Below are 18489 nucleotides of genomic sequence, written 5' to 3'. Positions count from 1 at the left end.
AAAAAAACTTTACATAAATGATATTGTTTATATAACTTTTTCAACTTGTCTCTTTATTTTGCTTAGCATTATGTTTTTGGGATTAACCCATATTAATATATGTAATTTTATTTTAAGCTATCATACAGTATTCCATTGTAGAAAATATGACTTTTTAAATCCATCTTAGTGTTGATGGCCATTTTGACTATTTCCAATTTCTTATGATTATAAATAATATTTCAATGAACCTTTTTAGGTGAGTCACTGTTCATACATACTTTCTCTAAAGTATACCTGGGAATGAAATTATTGGGTTGCAGGATATATGCATCTTCAATTTATTGGATATTTCCAAATTGCTCTAAATTTCTAAAACTTCATATCCTCTTCAATAGTGTTTATAGACTTTTAAACTTTTGCTGATCTGATATACATAAAAGGATATATTTTTGGTTTAACTTGAATTTTCCTGACTCGTAGGAAAGTTGAACTTTTTTTCTACATGGCCATTTATTTAGGTTTCTTCTTCTGTTAGTTGCCTGTTCATATCATTTGCTCATTTATTTTCTTTGGGTTGATTGTCTTTTTCTTTCCCTATTTGTAGAGGGAAGAACTGCTGCTGCATTTTGGTTATGAATCCTTTGTTGGTTACATGCATTTCAGGTATCTCCTTCTAATCTGCAATTTGGCTTTTAGCTTTATGCTGTCTTGTTGAAAACTTAAACTTTAATATAGTCAGATTCATTGTCCAGGCACAGTGGCTCACACCTGTAATCCCAGCACTTTGGGAGGCTAAGGTCGGCAGATCACTTGAGTTCAGGAATTCAAGACCAGCCTGGCCAACATGGTGAAACCATGTCTCTACTAAAAATACAAAAATTAGCTGGGCATGGTGGTGCATGCCTGTAATCCCAGCCAGCTACTCGGGAGGCTGAGGCAGGAGAATCACTTGAACCCAGGAGGTAGAGGTTACAGTGAGCTGAGATCAAGACACTGTACTCCAGCCTGGGCAACAGAGCGAGACTCCATCTCAAAAAAAAAAAAAAAAAGATTTATCAATAATGTTCTTTATGGTTTTTGTTACGAATAATAGGTAAAAAGATTTTTCTTTTCCCAAATTCATAAAGATATTCTGCTATGTTTTCTTCTAAAAGTTAAATTTTGCGTTTGGACCTTAAGCTCCTGAATACACCTGATATTTTGTGAGAATTTTAAAATTGGATAACCAGTTGTCTCCAGCTTATATAGTGAGTGACAGATCATCCTTTCCCCACTATTTTCCTCAGTGTTTTATAATGCCATTTTTTCCATATATCAAGTTTCCCATACACGGGCACATTTATTTCTGGATTCTCTATTCTCTTCTCGCTGTTGCTAAGCCAATAGCATACAGTTTTATCTTTTGCAGCTTTAAAATAAGTTTTTATATTTGGCAGGGCAAACTCTTCCACTTTGTTTTTCTTCAAAATTGTATTGGCTAGTGTCTTAGTCTGTTCAGACTGCTATAATAAAATACCATAAACTGGGTAGCTTATAAACAACAGAAATTTATTTCTTATGGGTCTAGAGGCTGGAAAGTTCAAGATCAGGGTGCTGGAACATTGTGTCTGGTGGGAAGGGAATCTTCTGGTTCATGGAGGGAAGCTTCTTTTGTGTCCTCACATGATAAAAGGGGCAAGACAGCTCTCTGGGGCCTCCTTTGTAAAGGCACTAATCCCATTTTTGAGGGCTCTGCCCTCACGACTTAATCACCTCCCAGAGGCCTGACCTCCAAGTACCTTTACATTGGTGATTAGGTTTCAGCATACGAATTTTGGGGAAACACAAACATTCAGACCATGACAGTTATTTCTGGATTTTCTATATGAATTTTAAGATCAGCTAATCATGTTCTGCCAAAAACCCTGTTGGGGATTTTTAGAATTGCAATTGCATTGAATTTATAGACTGCCAAAAGGAAAAACCAAACCCAATCAGAATCTGATCAAGTCTCTAGTCCAAGTGTTAACGTACAGGACATGTGGAAGACAGAGAAACATGTTAAACTGCACCATGAGAATGCAATCGGCAAAGCCTAGATTGAAACTCAACACGGAAAGTGACCCGATTTTCTATAAACAAACGAAAAGGGGGAAAAGTAAATGGAAGGGAACTTATAAATTCAATTAGATTTAAAGGCCACATCAACCAATTGCAAACAATTAGTTTTCAAATTCTAAAACAATTATAATAATTATGGGACAATTTGAACTTTGAAAACTGGTTGAATATTCAATAATATTAAAGATTTAAAAATAAAAAAGAATTATTTAAATTTTAGGTATAATAATGGTATTATGTTACAAAAGTCATTTCTCATCTTTGAGAGATATGTTCTCAAGTATATATGAGTAAAATGATATGAGCCTAAAGTCTGTTTCAAAACAACATGGGAGAGAGAAAGGAGCTGGAGACAGAGGAGAATACTGGCCAGGAGATGGGGAGATGGGATTCACTGTGCTGCTCTGTTCACCTCTGTGTGTGTTTGCAGTTTTCCATAATAACAATTACATTTAAATTCTGTTTTAAAATTGTGCTTTATGCTTTTAAACACTAGTTTGTACACAATTGATTTCTGTGTATTTATCTGTATTTAGTAATCTTTCTGAATTATTTTGTGTTTTAATGTCTGTAGGGTCCCTTGAATTTTCCACTTAAGTAATAATAGAGTCTGGAAATAATACCCATGTCATTTTCCTCCTTCCTATCTTTTCATCTTTCCTTTCTTTGGTTTCTTTACTGTTCTGGCTAGGATTGCCAGAACAATGTTGAATAGAATCAGTGATAGAAGACATGCTTGTCCCAGTCCTGTCTCTAAAGAGAATGCTTCTCAGCCAGGCATGGTGGCGCATGCCTGTAATCCCAGCACTTTGGAAGGCTGAGGTGGGTGGATCACCTGGGGTCAGGAGACCACCTTGACTAACATGGTGAAACCTCTTCTCAACTAAATACAAAAAATTAGCCAGGTGTGGTGGCGGGATACCAGCTACTTGGGAGACTGAGGCAGGAGAATCACTTGAACCTGGGAGGCAGAGGCTGCAGTGAGCTGAGATCATGCCATTGCACTTCAGCCTGGATGACAAGAGCAAAATGGTGTCTCAAAAAAAAAAAAAAAAGATTCTCAAGCTCTAACATTCAAGTGTGATGTTTACTGTAGGTTTTTCATGGATACTCTTTGTCAAAATCAGGAAGCCCTCTTCTATTCTTAGTCTGATAAGTTTTAATTGGGAATGGGTGAATTTTATTTTTCCCTTTTGCATCTATTGAGATGATCCTGCGTCTTTTCCCCATTAACCTCTTGGTGTGGATTATAAACATATTTTCATATGTTAGGCCTTCTTTGAATTCCTGTGATAAACCAAATTCAGTTATGTGTATTGTCAATACTTTTAAAAATATAAGCTTAAGAATTTGATTGGTTAATAGTTTATTTTGAAGTTTTGTATGTTTGATCAGAAGTGAGATTGGTCTATAATTTTCCTTTTTTTTTTTCTGAGGCAGAGTTTCACTCTTGTTGCCCCGGCTAGAATGCAATGGCTTGATCTTGGCTCACCACAACCTCCACCATTTGGGTTCAAGTGACTCTTCTGCCTCAGCTTCCCAAGTAACTGGGATTACAGGCATGCACCACCACGCCTGGCTAATTTTATATTTTTAGTTGAGATGGGGTTTCTCCATGTTGGTCAGGCTGATCTTGAACTCCTGACCTCAGGTGATCCTGAGGCGAAGGTTGCAGTGCCTTGGCCTCCCAGAGTGCTGGGATTACAGGTGTAAGCCATCACACCTGGCCAATAATTTTCCTTTCTTATGTTTTCCTTAGCTCTAGTTTTAGTTGCTTTTTGGTTTTGACAAATTTAGGTACCTTGTTAGAAATGAGCTTTTCTTCCTGGAAGGTGAAGAGAATTTTCAGAATCAAGGGACGACTGTTGTTCTCTGGACCCTGGGGTTCTTCCTGGGGGACTTCCTCAGCCTGGGCTGAGCAGGAGTAAGCCGGAAACATTCTGAAGGGTGCACCGCTTCCCACTTCCTCCTCCTTCACTATGAAGGAGAACTTTGAAATACTTCCCAGAGGAAAAATAGAGCAGTACCAGAGTGTTAAGGACTAGCAGAATATTCTGCACACAGTACTGTGGGCTGCAGATAGCAGGGCCTGGCCGTGTGCTGTGCTGTGGCTGCAGGCCTCAGACTGGGCAATGTGGGGAGCAAGGAGCCCCAGACTTTTGCATGGTGCCATCTTCCAGGCTGTAGATTCTGGTGAGTGGCACCACCGGGACTCCTGGGCACACACTGCTGGTCTCCCTGTTTTCTCCACAGTGTTAGGAGGAACTTTTCCAACCCTGGCTACTCCTCACTTCTTTGCACAGGTTGAGCAATCATTACACTTGCTCCTTATGGAGCTGTTTATTCCTGAAGCCAGAAACTGCCCAAGGAAAAGCCTTCAAAATGAAACTCACCTGAATGGAATAGAACTGAACTAGACGACCACAAACACTGGGCAGAGACTCCAGTTACCCTGGTTTTAATAATCAGTTGTGATGCACAGTTCTCTCGACTTGCAGGCCTCAGGTTTCTTCATCCATAGTATAAAAGAACTTCTAGATCACTTCCAAGATTCATGCTGGCTTAAAAAACACACTGCCACAATTTTGTGATGTTTCCCTGACTTTGTAACTATTTCCTCTGAGAAACACATGGATGGCATCACAACTCAAATTCAAGGACTGTGGAGTCATAGAAACCTGGGTTCATCTCTCAGCTTCTCCACTTACTGGCTGTGTGTCCTTGGACAAGTTACCTAACCTCTCTGAGCCTCATTCTCCTCATCTGTGAACTAGGGATAATACACTTTACTTCGTAAGATTATAGTGAGGATAAAATGAGTTAAATGTATATAAAGCACCTAGCATTGTCTTGCTTCATAGTAAATGCCAAAAATGGCCAGGCGCGGTGGCTCATGGCTGTAATCTCAACACTTTGGGAGGCCGAGGCAGGCGGATCACCTGAGGTCAGGAGTTTGAGACCAGCCTGGCTAACATGGGGAAAACCTGTCTCTACTAAAATTACAAAAATTAGCAGGACCTAGTGGCGGGCGCCTATTGTCCAGCTACTCGGGAGGCTGAAGTGGGAGAATCGCTTGAACTCGGGAGGCAGAGGTTGCAATGAGCTGAGATGGTGCCACTGCACTCAGGCCTGGGAAACAGAGCGAGACTCTGTCTCAGAAAAAAAAAAGTAAGTGCTAAAAATTACTTCCCTTTTTTCCACCCCTAAGTGGACAACTAGCCAAAATAAAACGGTATCAATTAAAAAGTCCAAATTGTTTGGGTGGCACTCCGGAGATTTGCCTGCCTCCTGGCCTTCTCCCCAGGGACTGTGCAAGCCTGTTTTTCAGATGTTTAGATCTTCTAGCTCTGCCAGTCTCCACCTCGGGATGGAATCCACAGGAGGCCCCAGCGTTAGAGACATCACAAGCCACCACAGAGAGGGGAAGAAAAGACGAAAGGAGGCGACACACCCGGAGAAGCGACCCTTCGGGGAGAGCCCGCCTGGGGTCTTGAGCTCACAGGCGAGGAGCTCCTTTTGTGAGGCAGGGACGACCTCCCGCAGCAGAGAGGCGCTAGGCAGGAGCCCCTCCGACGCCGCGGGATGCCGAGCGGCGCTATTGAAGCCACAGACGCGGCCGGCCCGAAAGGCGCTGCTCCCTGCGCGCCTGCTGTGGGCCCCCTGGCGCAGCGGAGGCGCAGAGGCCGCACTGCTGGGCCACTTTGTCCCCTCCCCGATTGGCCATACCTTTTTTTTCCCTTTAAAAAACTGCTTGAAGAATCTTTGCGTTTAGATTTCTCTAGAGTGAGTGAGTGTGTGTGTGTGTGTGTGTGTGTGTGTATGTGTGTGTATGGGTGTCTGTACATATGTGTATATGTGTGTTTGTGTAGTATTTCTTTAGATCTCTATTTCCCCGGACCTTGCTGTCTTCTCCTGCGGGGGTAGGGGGCGAACCCTCTTTTTGATAGCTGTTAACATCATAATTAATCTATGCAGACAGAGCCTGGGGAGTTCAGCCTCACTATTACCCAGCTCTGCTATCAAGCATGTAGTACCTAAGTACTCTGTGCCTCAATTGTCTCATCTGACAAATAGGGATAACAAGGGCTGCTTCTGTACAGGATTGATATAAAAGTTAAATGAAGCACTTTATAGAAAATGCATAGCCTGGTGTCTGGCACACAGGGAGTATGAACTGCTGTCTCTCTTGATGTCTTCATCACAAATGGGTGAATGCAGTCTAGGTTCAGTAAAAGCCTTCCTTCATCTCAGCCATCACCTCCTTCAGGAAGCCCTACCTGATTTCTCCCTATCCCTTCTGCCCAGCCTGGATCAGTTGTCCTTCCTGTATTCTCTTAGAGCACTGATCACACTGCACTCACTGGAGCTGTGTGCACGCATATCTGTTTTCTGCACCGAAGCGGGAGCTGCAATAAGGAGTGTGTTTTATCCAATCACAGAGGTTGTGAAACTTAGGGACTAGCAAGTATATGCTGAGTGAATAATGGAAGCTTCCATTTATGTAGTCAGTGGTGAAAGACTTAAAGCCTGAACCTGGAGGCTGAACCGTGGAGCTATCTCAGTGGTAGCACCGTGGATTCTGCTTTTCCCCTTACCAGAAACAGTTCCAAAGTCACTGAGTCACAGAAAGTGAGAGACAGAGATTGGAAGTTCAGTTTTGTTATTTTCAGGTCAGGAAGTGGAAGCCTCCAGAGGCCCAGGGGTTTATGGAGGCCTCATGCCATGCAGGAGCACCATGGCAAAGCAGTGCTCCCATCCTGACCTGTTGAGCTGTCACTCACTTGTTGCTGCACCGAGCCAGGGCACACAAATGGCACAGGGTTGGCCTCCTCCCAGACTGTCACCTGAGGGAGGCTGGGTGGTAGCAGAGATTCATGTAGGACACAGTGAAGGTGGCAGGCCAGCCCTTCCTGGAAGTGGGGGTGGGGGCTGAGCTTGGGAAGGAGGCCTGGCCCCAGTCCTGGATCTGCGGCCTATCACTGTGCAAGCCTGAGCGACTCATGGATGCCCAGGGCATGAGAATGGGATGGGGCCCCAGAGATGATCCATCCCGACCTCTTTGGTTTATGGGAAAGGAGACCAAGGCCCAGATAAGTGACCTGCCCTTCCCTGAACTATAGACTTAATCAAAGGCACAGCTGGTAAATGAATCCATGTCTTTTGAATCTGAAACCTAGTTTCCTCAATGAATGGATTCCAGTGTTTCCCAGATATCAATGGGCATATGAATCACTGGAGGACCTTGTTATAACACAGGCAGGATGGGGGTGAGACCCCAGATTCTCTTTCCTAATAAGCTCCCAGGTGCTAGCTAGAATGGCTCTAGGTAGGTGGTTCTTAGAAAAATCAGTGGTGTAGACTGCGCTATGATGAAACTACTTGGTGTACTAGCCACGAATTAGTGTAGTCTTATCAGGTCAATGAGGACATTGGCTGCTGGGACATTCACCGAGATGCTGATAGAGCCAGGGTCCTTCCCCATCAGCATTAGTCACCTGTTGCCCTGTTGGCTGCTTCTGGGTCTATGGTGAAGATGCAGGTTCTGGCTAGGGGCTGTAGGTTCCTTGATTGCACCCTAGTTAGAGGGCTGTGACTTACTCAAGGCATCAGAATCACCTGAGCACTTACTAAAAATGCAAATCGTCAGGCCTCAGCCCAGATCTAGTGAATTAGAAACTCAGGGTGGGGCCTAGAAATCTTTAACAAGCCTTACAGGCGATTCTGATGCACACACTGAAGTTTCAGAACCATTGGCCTAGGAAATAAACAAGAATTGAGATAAGAATTTAAATTTTATTGTTTCCTTGGACTTTGGACAGGGGTAGAGGGGTGGAAAGTTTTGTATTTAAAGCCAGAGCAATTTTTCAAAGCCACTTTGATTTGGAGGTTGCTGATTTGACCTGTCTTGTGGAAACTTGCATGAAGTGTTCTCACCAAGTCTAAGATGCATGATATTCTCACTGCAGGTGAAAACTGATTCACTGCTTATAACTAACCGTGAAGATCACAACTTAATTGAGTAGGAAAAAAATCCTGGTAGTTATCCTTAAGACCTATGGGGGAGAAAATTGATCCTTTTTTTGTTTTTTTCTTTTGAGACAGGGTCTGGTTATGTTGCCCAGGCTGGAGTGCAGTGGGATGATCATAGCATAGCTCACAGCAGCCTCAAACTCCTGGGTTCCAGGGATCCTCCCACCTCAGCCTCTGGACTGATGACACTACAGGCATGTGCCACCATGCCCAAGGACTTTACAACTTTTTTGTAGAGATAGGGTCTTGCTGTGTTGCCCAGGCTGGTCTCAGACTCCTGACCTCAAGTGATCTTAGTGCCTTAGCCTCCCGAAGCGTTGAGATGACAGGCGTGAACCACTGTGTCTGGCTGAAAACTGATCCTTAAATAGTTAAAAAAAAAATTCCTTGGTGCTCCCTCCTCTTTTTCCTTCAAAGACTTGAAGTTCTTTCTAAACATTAGCATTTATCATTCAGGACAGGAAAATGCCTTCTTTAATTTTCTGTGGTGATATGTCATTGCATTAAAGATGGTCTGAATAACCTTTATGCAGCCCAGCTGGTGCCTGCCCTTCTGTCATGAGACAGGAAATCTGTGTTGACTGACTTGGTCATTGCTTAGGTTTGGCCATGTTCTGTGCTCCCTAAAACCTCCATTGCACTTGGCCAAGCTCTCGGAGCCCTGTCAGTGTGCACATTCTGCATGTGTGATTTATGATATGGCAGATCTGAAGACTGGAGCCTGTTTCTCTGGACAATGTCACTCTGCCTTGAAAGTGGAGGTGGTAAGAGCTCATGTGAACAGAAACCTGCTTACAGCTTGACCAAACCCAGCATCAGGCTACCATAATGTCTGATATCCCCAAAACAACAAGCTCTTGTAAAATTAGTATAAAAATTAATTAAGACTGGATGTTAACTGAAGGACATGGTAAAAGACATAAACAGAAAAAGATCAAGTTAAGGCTGAAATCCAAAATCTGTGACTTTACACATTTATGTCTTTTTTTTTTCGTTTTTTGATATGAAGTGCAACGGTGCAATCTCAGCTCACCGAAAACTCCGCCTCCCAGATTCAAGCAATTTTCCTGCCTCAGCCTCTCCAGTAGCTGGGATTACAGGTATGCACCACCACACCCGGCAAATTTTGTATTTTTAGTAGAGACAGGATTTCTCCATGTTGGCCACGTTGGTCTCGAACTCCTGGACCTCAGGTGATCTGTCCACCTGGGCCTCCCAAAGAGCTGGGATTACAGGCGTGAACCACCGTGCCCGGCCTACACATTTATCTTGTTTGCTCTTTTGGGTTCCCACACCCCACAGAGTTCCAGAGGAGATAGGGAGAGTCATGGTGTCATTTCCCAGATTGGTAAATAGTGACCATGAGAATGTAGCTATTGATTCGTTGTGATATCCAAGTTGAGACTGCTCCCTCTGCTGGACAGCTTTGTACAAGTACCGTCCTGTACTGGCCCTGCATACACTCCAACATCCAGAGATGTAGGTGACAGGGGCTAGGACTGTAAAGATGACAGTCCCCACTCTGTTAAAATATTATATATCCCTCTAAGCAGGGGACCCCAACCCCCTCACCTGCATATCCAAGCCCCCATGAAAGCAAGAGGAACAGAGAGATGGAGGTACCTGTGGGACCTTTTGGTAATGCCCCAGTCTCCACTCTCTTACATCATCAATCTGCCGCCTCTGGCAGAAAAGAAATCCTTCAACAAGTCCAAGAACATAAAGCATGTTATTATCATTCGGCTTGTGATCCACCAAGCCATGCACTAACACAGCAGAGTCTGAACTCAGCACTTTGGTCTGTGTTCCGACTTCCAACCAATGATCTGAAAGAAACTTGGAAGGCTCATTCTCCATCATTTTTTTTTTTTTTTTTTTGAGACACAGTCTTGCTCTGTCACACAGGCTGGAGTGCAATGACGCAACCTTGGCTCACTGCAACCTCCGCCTCCCGGGTTCAAGCAATTCTCCTGTCTCAGCTTCCCGAGTAGCTGGGATTACAGATGCCCACCACCACGCCTGGCTAATTTTTGTTTTTTGTATTTTTAGTAGGGACGGGATTTTGCCATGTTGGCCAGGCTGGTCTTGAACTCCTAGCCTCATCCACCTGCCTCAGTCTCCCAGAGTGCTGGGATTACAGGCGTGAGCCACTGCACCTGCCCCCCAATTAACATCTTTTAACAGTGCAGAGTTCATCTGACAATTATGATTATAAGCTTATAAAGTCCCCGGAGTCAGATGTTCAAGGACAGGAAAAATAAAAAATTAAAAAATAAAATAAAAATAAAGTCCCAGCCAGAGGTCTCTACCTTGGTTGTCGTGATGAGTTTCTCTAAGGGATCTTCCTGCTTCTTCCTGATAGTCCAGTGCCTCTCCACTTTCCTGCTGGGTTAACACACAACAAAAAATACATTAGACAAAATAAACGCAAACACTTTAAACACTTCTGTAGTCGACACCCTTTGGTAAAAGGGAATCCACTTTTCTTAGTGGTTTCTTCTTCTTCATCAACTTGTTTTTACTTAAGTCTCCAGGAAGGCTGCTACTAGTGTTAAACAGGCTTAAAGAGCCAGGCAGGGCTGGACATGGTAATAGGCACCTGTAGTCTCAGCTACTTAGGAGGCTGAGACGGGAGAATCGCTTGAAGCAGGAATTCCCAGGAGTTTGAGTCCAGCCTGGATAGCAAGACCCTGGACCCTGTCTCTTAAACAAAGAAGAAGAAGAAGAAAAAAATCCAGGGCCAGGCAGGCACGAGCAGTGTTGAGCACTGTGACCTTCCTGCTTGTACTTATTTTCGTGAGGTCTTGTATCATTCACCTGTGCACTGTTCAATGCCTGGCATTTGCAGGAGTTTATTGGGGGAGAGAGAAGAAGGTCATGACAGAGGCAATCTGGCAGAAGGAAGCAGGGTACCTCCAGGACCTGAGGGAAGACTGGTGTGACTAGAGCAGAGACTGGGAGAACTGCACAGGGTTGGGAGGAGTCAGACCCCTATGGCCTTGCAGGCAGGTTGAGGACTTTGGTCTTTATCTTGAGAACAAATGGAAAGCATGCAGGATTTAAAGCAGGGGAGCCAAAGGGTCAGACAGCCTTTTGTGGCATTCCAGGGATTACCACGGATTGGGTTTCTTATCACATTTGATCCCTTCTTCCTTCTCTCCTTGAGTCATACAAGCTGCTTGGAATCCCTCCTCCCAGCAATCTCCATAACTGCGGTTATCAACCCTGGCTGCACATCAGAAGTATTTGAGAAGTTTTAGAAAATATGATTCCCAGGATCTAACTCCAAATAATAACAGTCAGGCTCTCTGGAGTTGGGGCATTTTAAGGCTTCTAGGTTGAGTTTGATATGCAGCCAGGACTGAGAATCATGCTCTTCTCTAGAGCATTGGAAGAGCAGCTCTTCAGTGTCAAAGTAATGTGGCAGGTGGAGTTGGTGACCCAAGTAAGGCCAGTATGTCTGATGAGGCCAGCTCTGGGCCTTTGTCGCCTGGATCCCTGCTCAACTCACAGCTTCATCTCGGTGCTAGAGCTGGAATCTGACATGAAGGGTCCTGGGAGTCTCTCCCGGGTTACCCTCATTCTGTAGTGACAGTCACCTTTCTACTTTGTTATCAAAGTCCCAACCTGCTTGAGAAGAGAAAACTAATTACCTGCTATTTTGGCACTCTCTTTAACTCCCCTCTGAGTTCCCTCACTTGGTGGCTTTCCACCTTGCGTGTTTGTTTCTCGCTTGTTAGCTTAGTGTTTTTTTTTTTTTTTTTGAGACGGAGTTTTGCTCTTGTTACCCAGGCTGGAGTGCAATGGGGCGATCTCGGCTCACCGCAACCTCCGTCACCTGGGTTCAAGCAATTCTCCTGCCTCAGCCTCCCGAGTAGCTGGGACTACAGGCATGCGCCATCATGCCCAGCTAATTTTTGTATTTTTAGTAGAGACGGGGTTTCACCATGTTGACCAGGATGGTCTCGATCTCTTGACCTCGTGATCCACCCGCCTCGGCCTCCCAAAGTGCTGGGATTACAAGCGTGAGCCACCGTGCCCGGCCAGCTTAGTGTTTATAGCTGATGATATATACTGACATAAAAAAGCTAACACAAGTAAATAATTTTCTTACTTTTGGGTTTTTATTTTGGAGACAGAGCCAATTTGGGCTGGTACAGTTAAAAAAAAATCCCTGAATAAACGGAAAAGAGTAAGAGGCTAAGTTAGAAGCACAGGAAAGAGAAACTTGAAAAACAGAATCACTGGTTATAAAGCCTTTGACTCTAACAAGAAACTGTATTGAGAGGGAGAGCCAAGCTTCCTCTTTTGGAAGAATTTTAATACCAAGAAGGATAAACTTTCAGTCTCAATAACATGCAGCCATGAGCTTTCAGGGGCAAGGAATATCTTCTCATTTCACAGAGTGGGAGAGGGAGACAGAGAAACTCAGGGATTTGTAAAAATATTTTCAGGAGAGTCCTTGTTAGAAAAAAATAGTCTTAATTTGTAACTCTGTCCATTCAATTGTATGTTGCTTAGGAAAGTGTCAAAGAGCTATCATTTTTGAGTTATAAGAATATGCATGTGGCTGGGTGCAGTGGCTCACGCCTATAATCCCAGCACTTTGGGAGTCTGAGGTGGGCAGATCACGAGGTCAAGAGATCGAGACCATCGTGGCCAACATGGTGAAACCCCATCTCTAAAAAAAAAAAAGACTCTGAACAATGTGTATAATATGCTAAAACTTGCATATACTATCTATCTGTGTATGCATCTATCTGTATTTGCTTATATATGCATCATACATCCCAGAAAGGGGAACCCGGGAAACTGGCAATAGTGGTAGTTCGAGGGAAAGGAACAGAGCGGCTGGAACACACACTCTTTTGTACTTAAATTGGAAAAAAACTCTTTTGAATATATTTCAGATTCAAAATTTGAATTAAAGAAACTAAATGGGCTGGGCGCGGTGGCTCACGCCTGTAATCCCAGCGCTTTGGGAGGCCGAGGTGGGTGGATCACCTGAGGTTAGGAGTTTGAGACCAGCTTGACCAACATGGTGAAACCCTGCCTCTACTAAAAAACAAAACAAAACAAAAATTAACTGGGCATGGTGGTAGGCACCTGTAATCCTAGCTACTCAGGAGGCTGAGGAAGGAGAATCGCTTGCACCCAGGAGGTGGAGGTTGCAGTGTGCTGAGATTGTGCCATTGCACTCCAGCCTAGACAACAGAGTGAAACTCTGTCTCAAAAANAAAAAAAAAAAAAAAGAAACTAAACCTAAATAAAATGCTATGTCACTTTTCGTCTGAGTTACGAATGTCATGATTAAAACTGAGTGATGGAAACACAGGTAATAATTCTTGGTGAGTGAGCAAAACAAATGGAGGGACCGCAAATTCAGATCCCAGGTCTGTTGTTCCAGCCAGTGCTCTTCCTCTGTTCATTCAGCTAATGAACATTTATTGAGTGTCTGCTGTGTGCCAGGTACTGAGATAGGCACTGGGGGCACAAAGATGAAAGATGTAGTCGTAGGACGCTCACTGACTTGTGGGGAAATGACAAGTCAGTTCGCAATGCAGCGTGATAAATGTTGTGGCAGATTATGACAGGTTTCTGCAGGGCCTCATGGGAGGTGAAGCTAAATTAGGCTGGGAAGGTTGTTTACCAGCAGACACAGTGCTAAATCTTGCAGTGAAGGGAAGGTAGAACAATTCCAGGCAGAGGAAGCGGCATGTGCTGGTTAGGGGATAGTTTGGTGCGGGGGCAGTGTGTGGACACGGTAAATTAGACACAGGCCAGATCTTGCATGTTACAGTTTGGAGTTTAAGAAAAATTGCACGTTATATATTTTTGTATTTGTAAAATAAATACATCTTTGATGCTGGGAATTTAAACAGAGGGCCAATGGGGACACAGTAAAGAATTTCAAGCAAACCAGTGATAAGACTGAGCTATATTTAGAAAGAGCAGTGGCAGCAGTGTGGTATTATAAGACTGGGGGAGGAGGAAGAGTCACAAACACTTTGTGAACACAAACTTCAGCATTGAAACCAACATGTGAGAAGCAGTTTCTCCGGTGGCTGAGTTATAGGTCCTACAGTCAGGCTGTCTGCATTAAAGTCCTAACTCCTACACTTGATGTCTTACAGACCATGGGAGTTACTTAACCTCTGAGCCTCAGTTTCTTCAACTGGAAACAGACAGATACTGGACAAATAATCTTGGGTTATCTGTCCTTGGAAAACCTTCCAGCCATCCTGCCCTCCACTCTCATACACAGCACCCTATCTGGGCACATTACTTTTAGGACCACAGCAGGCTTTCTTGGGGAGCTGCTGGGAGGACGGGGGAGCTGCTGGGAGGATGGAGGAGCATGGGATGCAGGAGTTTGAGGTGTGGCCTCCAGCCTGCCTTGAAATATCTGCATGGCTTATCACTGAACCTCAGCTTCTACACCTGTGAAATGGGAGTAATAATAAATAAGCATACAGAGTTCTCAAAAGGCTTAGCTGGAAAAATACATTTGGAAATTCCACGTAACATACCATGTGATATATGAATATAAATGACTAATTTCAATACTTTCTTGATGATAGCTTTTTTCTTTTGGAGCTAGAACAAACTCATAAATATTTTTCCTGGCAATATTAGTCAAGTGTCCTGGAACCACTAAATCTTGAGACCAGCTCGTGATCCCTCTACAACTTTCCTGCCAAGTGGTCATCAAGGCACATTTAAATGCTTCTGGAGACCAGAACTTATCTCCTAAGGCACCCTGCTCCATCTTTAGACAATGTCCTAAGCCAAGCATTGTTTCCCTGTTGTATGTGAAATCCACAGATTGAGGGGCAGCCCCCCTCTGCTTGGTGTGATGCATGTACACCTGGCCACATAAGTAAAGCTTGGGACTGGCCTCAAAACAGGTGGGGCAGCTCTAACTGTAGGCACAGCTGGCTCTTGTCTGTCCAGGCCAATTCCTCTACTTTGCATTTGAGGGCACTATGTGCTAACTGTGTGGGAACTGCGAGGTGGAAGCTTATTTCTAATTCTTCAGATGCTCTGGGCATAACATACACACCCTTTGATAACAACGTGGAGTATAAGGATATTCAATTCGGTGTCTAACATTACTGCTATTTTCTTCCCTACTACCATGACCTATCCCTGATAATTTAAAAAGTCCCTGAAAAAAAAAAATCTATCCTTATTCATTCATCAATTACCATTTCTTTTTGAAAAACAAAATCAAGTTTTTAAAAATATGGTTCAAAAAATTTTTTTTCTTCTTTTTTGGTTTAGAAAACAGGCTGGTCTTGGCCAGGCGCAGTGGCTCAAACTTGTAATCCCAGCACTTTGGGAGATTGAGGTGGGTGGATCACCTGAGGTCAGGAGTTCGAGACCAGCCTGACCAACATGGAGAAACCCCGTCTCTACTAAAAATACAGCTCATTCTATACAGTCAGCACATACAGGCTGCCCTCCATTCCTGGAGCTATGTAGAAACCACTTCAGCCTGTGTGCTGACTGTATAGAATGAGCTGGTTTCTACCTGGCTCCAGGAGTGGAGGGCAGCCTGTGTGCTGACTGTATAGAATGAGCTGGTTTCTACCTGGCTCCAGGTGTGGAGGGCAGCCTGCTTGCTGTTCTCTGTTTGAACTTACCATCTTTGTCTGTACTACCCTGAGACTGTGTCTTACTGTACGGCAATCCCTAAGAACCTGGGAGCTACCACATCTGTAAGGAGGTCCATCTAGGGACTGTGAACACTGAACCTTTCCAGGAAAAGCCATGGTCTTTTGGGCAAATACTGGCCTGGGAGTCAGAAAGTGTACTGAACGTGTACTTTGTGAGTCCCCTGGAAGCAGGCTGAGTTGCCATTTCTGTGAGTCTTGAGGGAGGTGGACAGGAAAGTGGGCCTCAGGTTTGACAACTCTTTTCCTTCTATAATACTGTGCCAAAATTACTGGATGAAATAAGTGTAACATGAAAGCATTGTGGATACTAAATATACAAGCAATTATTGTAAAATTCTCTACTTTGAATTCTGCAGTTCTTAGATGCTCCGCATTTTCTTATCTCATTTCCCCAGCAGCTAGCACCTTTGAACGTGCTACGCACTCTGCTTGCTTATTGTGTCCGTTGTCTGTTCTCTGTACTATCCTGGGGCAGGGCAGGGATCTTGATCTGTTTTGTTCATTGACGTATCCCAAATGCCCCCAAACTGCCAAACACATAGTAGATAGCAGGTGCTCAAATATCGGTTAAATGAATGGTAACAACAACAAAAAAAATGAATGGTAACTGTGATATTTCCTCCCAGAAAGTACAATTCATAATTCTTTCAGCCCCAAGAGAATAACTAAACTGTGGCTAAGAACAAAAGGGAAGGTTTCACTAACGTAAGTTATGGAGCATGGCAATCTTTTTTGAATACTTGTAGAAAACATCTTTTCTTTTGTGGTCCAGAATCATTCTCCTTTCCTGTAGTTTTTTTTTTTTTTTCCTATGGAGATAGGGTCTCATATGTTGCCCAGGCTGGAATGCAGTGGCTATTGCAGGTGTAATCATAGCACACTACAACCTTGAACTCCCAGACTCAAGTGATCCTCCCATCTCAATCTCCTGAGTAGCTGAAATTCCTTTTTATAGTTTTCAGTACTCCATTTTCCTCTTCAGATATGCTTTCTCTTCCCATTCTCAGTCCCTGTGGTTCTAGGGTGGGCCAGTGGCTTTCATTTGGGTATAGATAAGTGACCTGTGTTGGTTTACATTCAGTTCTGGAATGATCTGGGAAACAGAAGATGGTGGCCAGCTTGCCACCCCTGGGGAAGAGCCTATCTAAGAAGAAGCCCTGAAAAGCAGAGCCCATTCATGGACAGAGACAGATTTTGGGCAAATGCACAACTCGTAATCAAAGCCCCACCTTGTAGAATTGGGATTGGGGCAGCCCAGAGAATTAGGAGGGTGACCCTCATGACTTCCAAAGGTGCTGCCAGGCTATGGCACCAGATAGAGCCATCATCATGCACTAGGCAAGTATTTGGTTTCTTCTGCCCCGTTCCTGTCTTTCTCAGTTGTTCTTATCAAGGGCCTGGAATATTTCCTCCAGGGTACTATGAAGGATCTGAGGTCCTTCCATGCCAGGCCTGGCTCTGTTCCTGGTCAGTTTCTTTGACTCCATGGCTATTTATTTCCAGTTCAGTAAGCTCTGAGGAGGGCAAAGAATGGGTAGGAAAGGGGCCCTAAACCAGAGGGTGTGGGATGAAAAGGATGGGTCAATTCATGGAGCATTTAATGAGCACCTTCCACGCGTCGGGCGCTGTGTTCGACGCTGGGGTGGGAGGGAGTATGGCAAAGATGGACAAATGCCATCCTCACTACAGAAACCCTCAGTACCCTTAACTTGAAATGAAGCTGAGCTTGAGAGATCAATGAACTCTTAGAGAACAGAAAGCAAGGCCAGATATCCAGAAAGGAATTTGCAGTTGACTTCTAAATAGTTAGCTCAAGAATCAGTCTTCTCTACAGTCGTAACATCAACTCTACCAAGTGATAGTGGTAAAACAGTAACAATTATTTTAGTTACTGTCAAGATAAAATGAATTGTATTTGCCTGTTTTATAAGGTGGTTTAAAGTTACTCTTTCTCCTCTCTGTTCCCTGTCCCCCACCACCCAAACCAGACACCCGACTGATTTGTCCCCGATGGCTGGCTGTGATTACTGTCCTAATTTGTTCTTTCCTCATCTGCTACAAACTGCCTATTTTCTGTACTTCTGATAATGCAGGAGCTCTCAGGGACTTCTGAAGCTGTTTTTGTACCATGCAGAAGTGTATTAACTGGAATTCCTATGTTTGTGTCTATAAAACCCCTCGTCTTCTCAGTGTGAGATCACCTTCAGGAACGGCGTCATGTTGATGTGCAGCTTGCACGTGTAAAATTCTTTTCTGTTTGAACATATCAGCCCTTTATTTATACAACTTTGAGGCTCTCTTGTCTTCTGAGCTGCTGCCTCCAAGGACTGCTGGGCTCCCTGTGAAGAGAAGCAGAAAGCCCAAACTTTCATATGAATGATACACGGTGCAACAAGAGCTAGTCCAAATCCCCAAATATTTATAGAAAGCAATTTTTAAAATCACTGACATGGTAATAGACAACACCTATTTTTACTGTTGAAGACACAGAGGACCCTATAGAGAGAAAATACCCCAAGACTGTTTATTAATTAATACCTATGGAAGTGGAAAAAGGGAGCTTCCTAGGTCCCAGTTTTTTTTTTTTTTTTTTTTTGAGTTTCGCTCTTGTTGCCCAGGCTAGAGTACAATGGCGTGATCTTGGCTCACCGCAACCTCTGCCTCCTGGGTTCAAGCAATTCTCCTGCCTCAGCCTCCC

The 18489-nt window shown here is 43.9% G+C and overlaps 1 protein-coding gene across 8 annotated transcripts in view; it reads right to left on the bottom strand.

Moving 5' to 3' along the window:
• Positions 1-18489, bottom strand: part of KIAA2012 (KIAA2012 ortholog) — a 129247-nt gene that overhangs the window by 25703 nt on the left and 85055 nt on the right. For 6 of the 8 annotated variants that reach the window (XM_037734843.1, XM_037734837.1, XM_037734839.1 and 3 more), the window contains 2 exons: positions 17993-18130; positions 10422-10497 (listed from right to left, as the gene is read on the bottom strand). In XM_037734843.1, the coding sequence (XP_037590771.1) occupies positions 10422-10497; positions 17993-18130 (214 nt within the window). The remainder of the gene's footprint in view (positions 1-10421; positions 10498-17992; positions 18131-18489) is intronic. The other 2 variants (XM_037734838.1, XM_017518350.2) reach the window with 1 other exon arrangement.

Source organism: Cebus imitator, unplaced genomic scaffold, assembly GCF_001604975.1.
Source record: "Cebus imitator isolate Cc_AM_T3 unplaced genomic scaffold, Cebus_imitator-1.0 Scaffold671, whole genome shotgun sequence".
NCBI classification, from domain to species: domain Eukaryota; kingdom Metazoa; phylum Chordata; class Mammalia; order Primates; family Cebidae; genus Cebus; species Cebus imitator.
The sequence above is the reverse complement of the archived record's forward strand: the minus strand, read 5'-3'. Positions and strand labels throughout refer to the sequence as shown.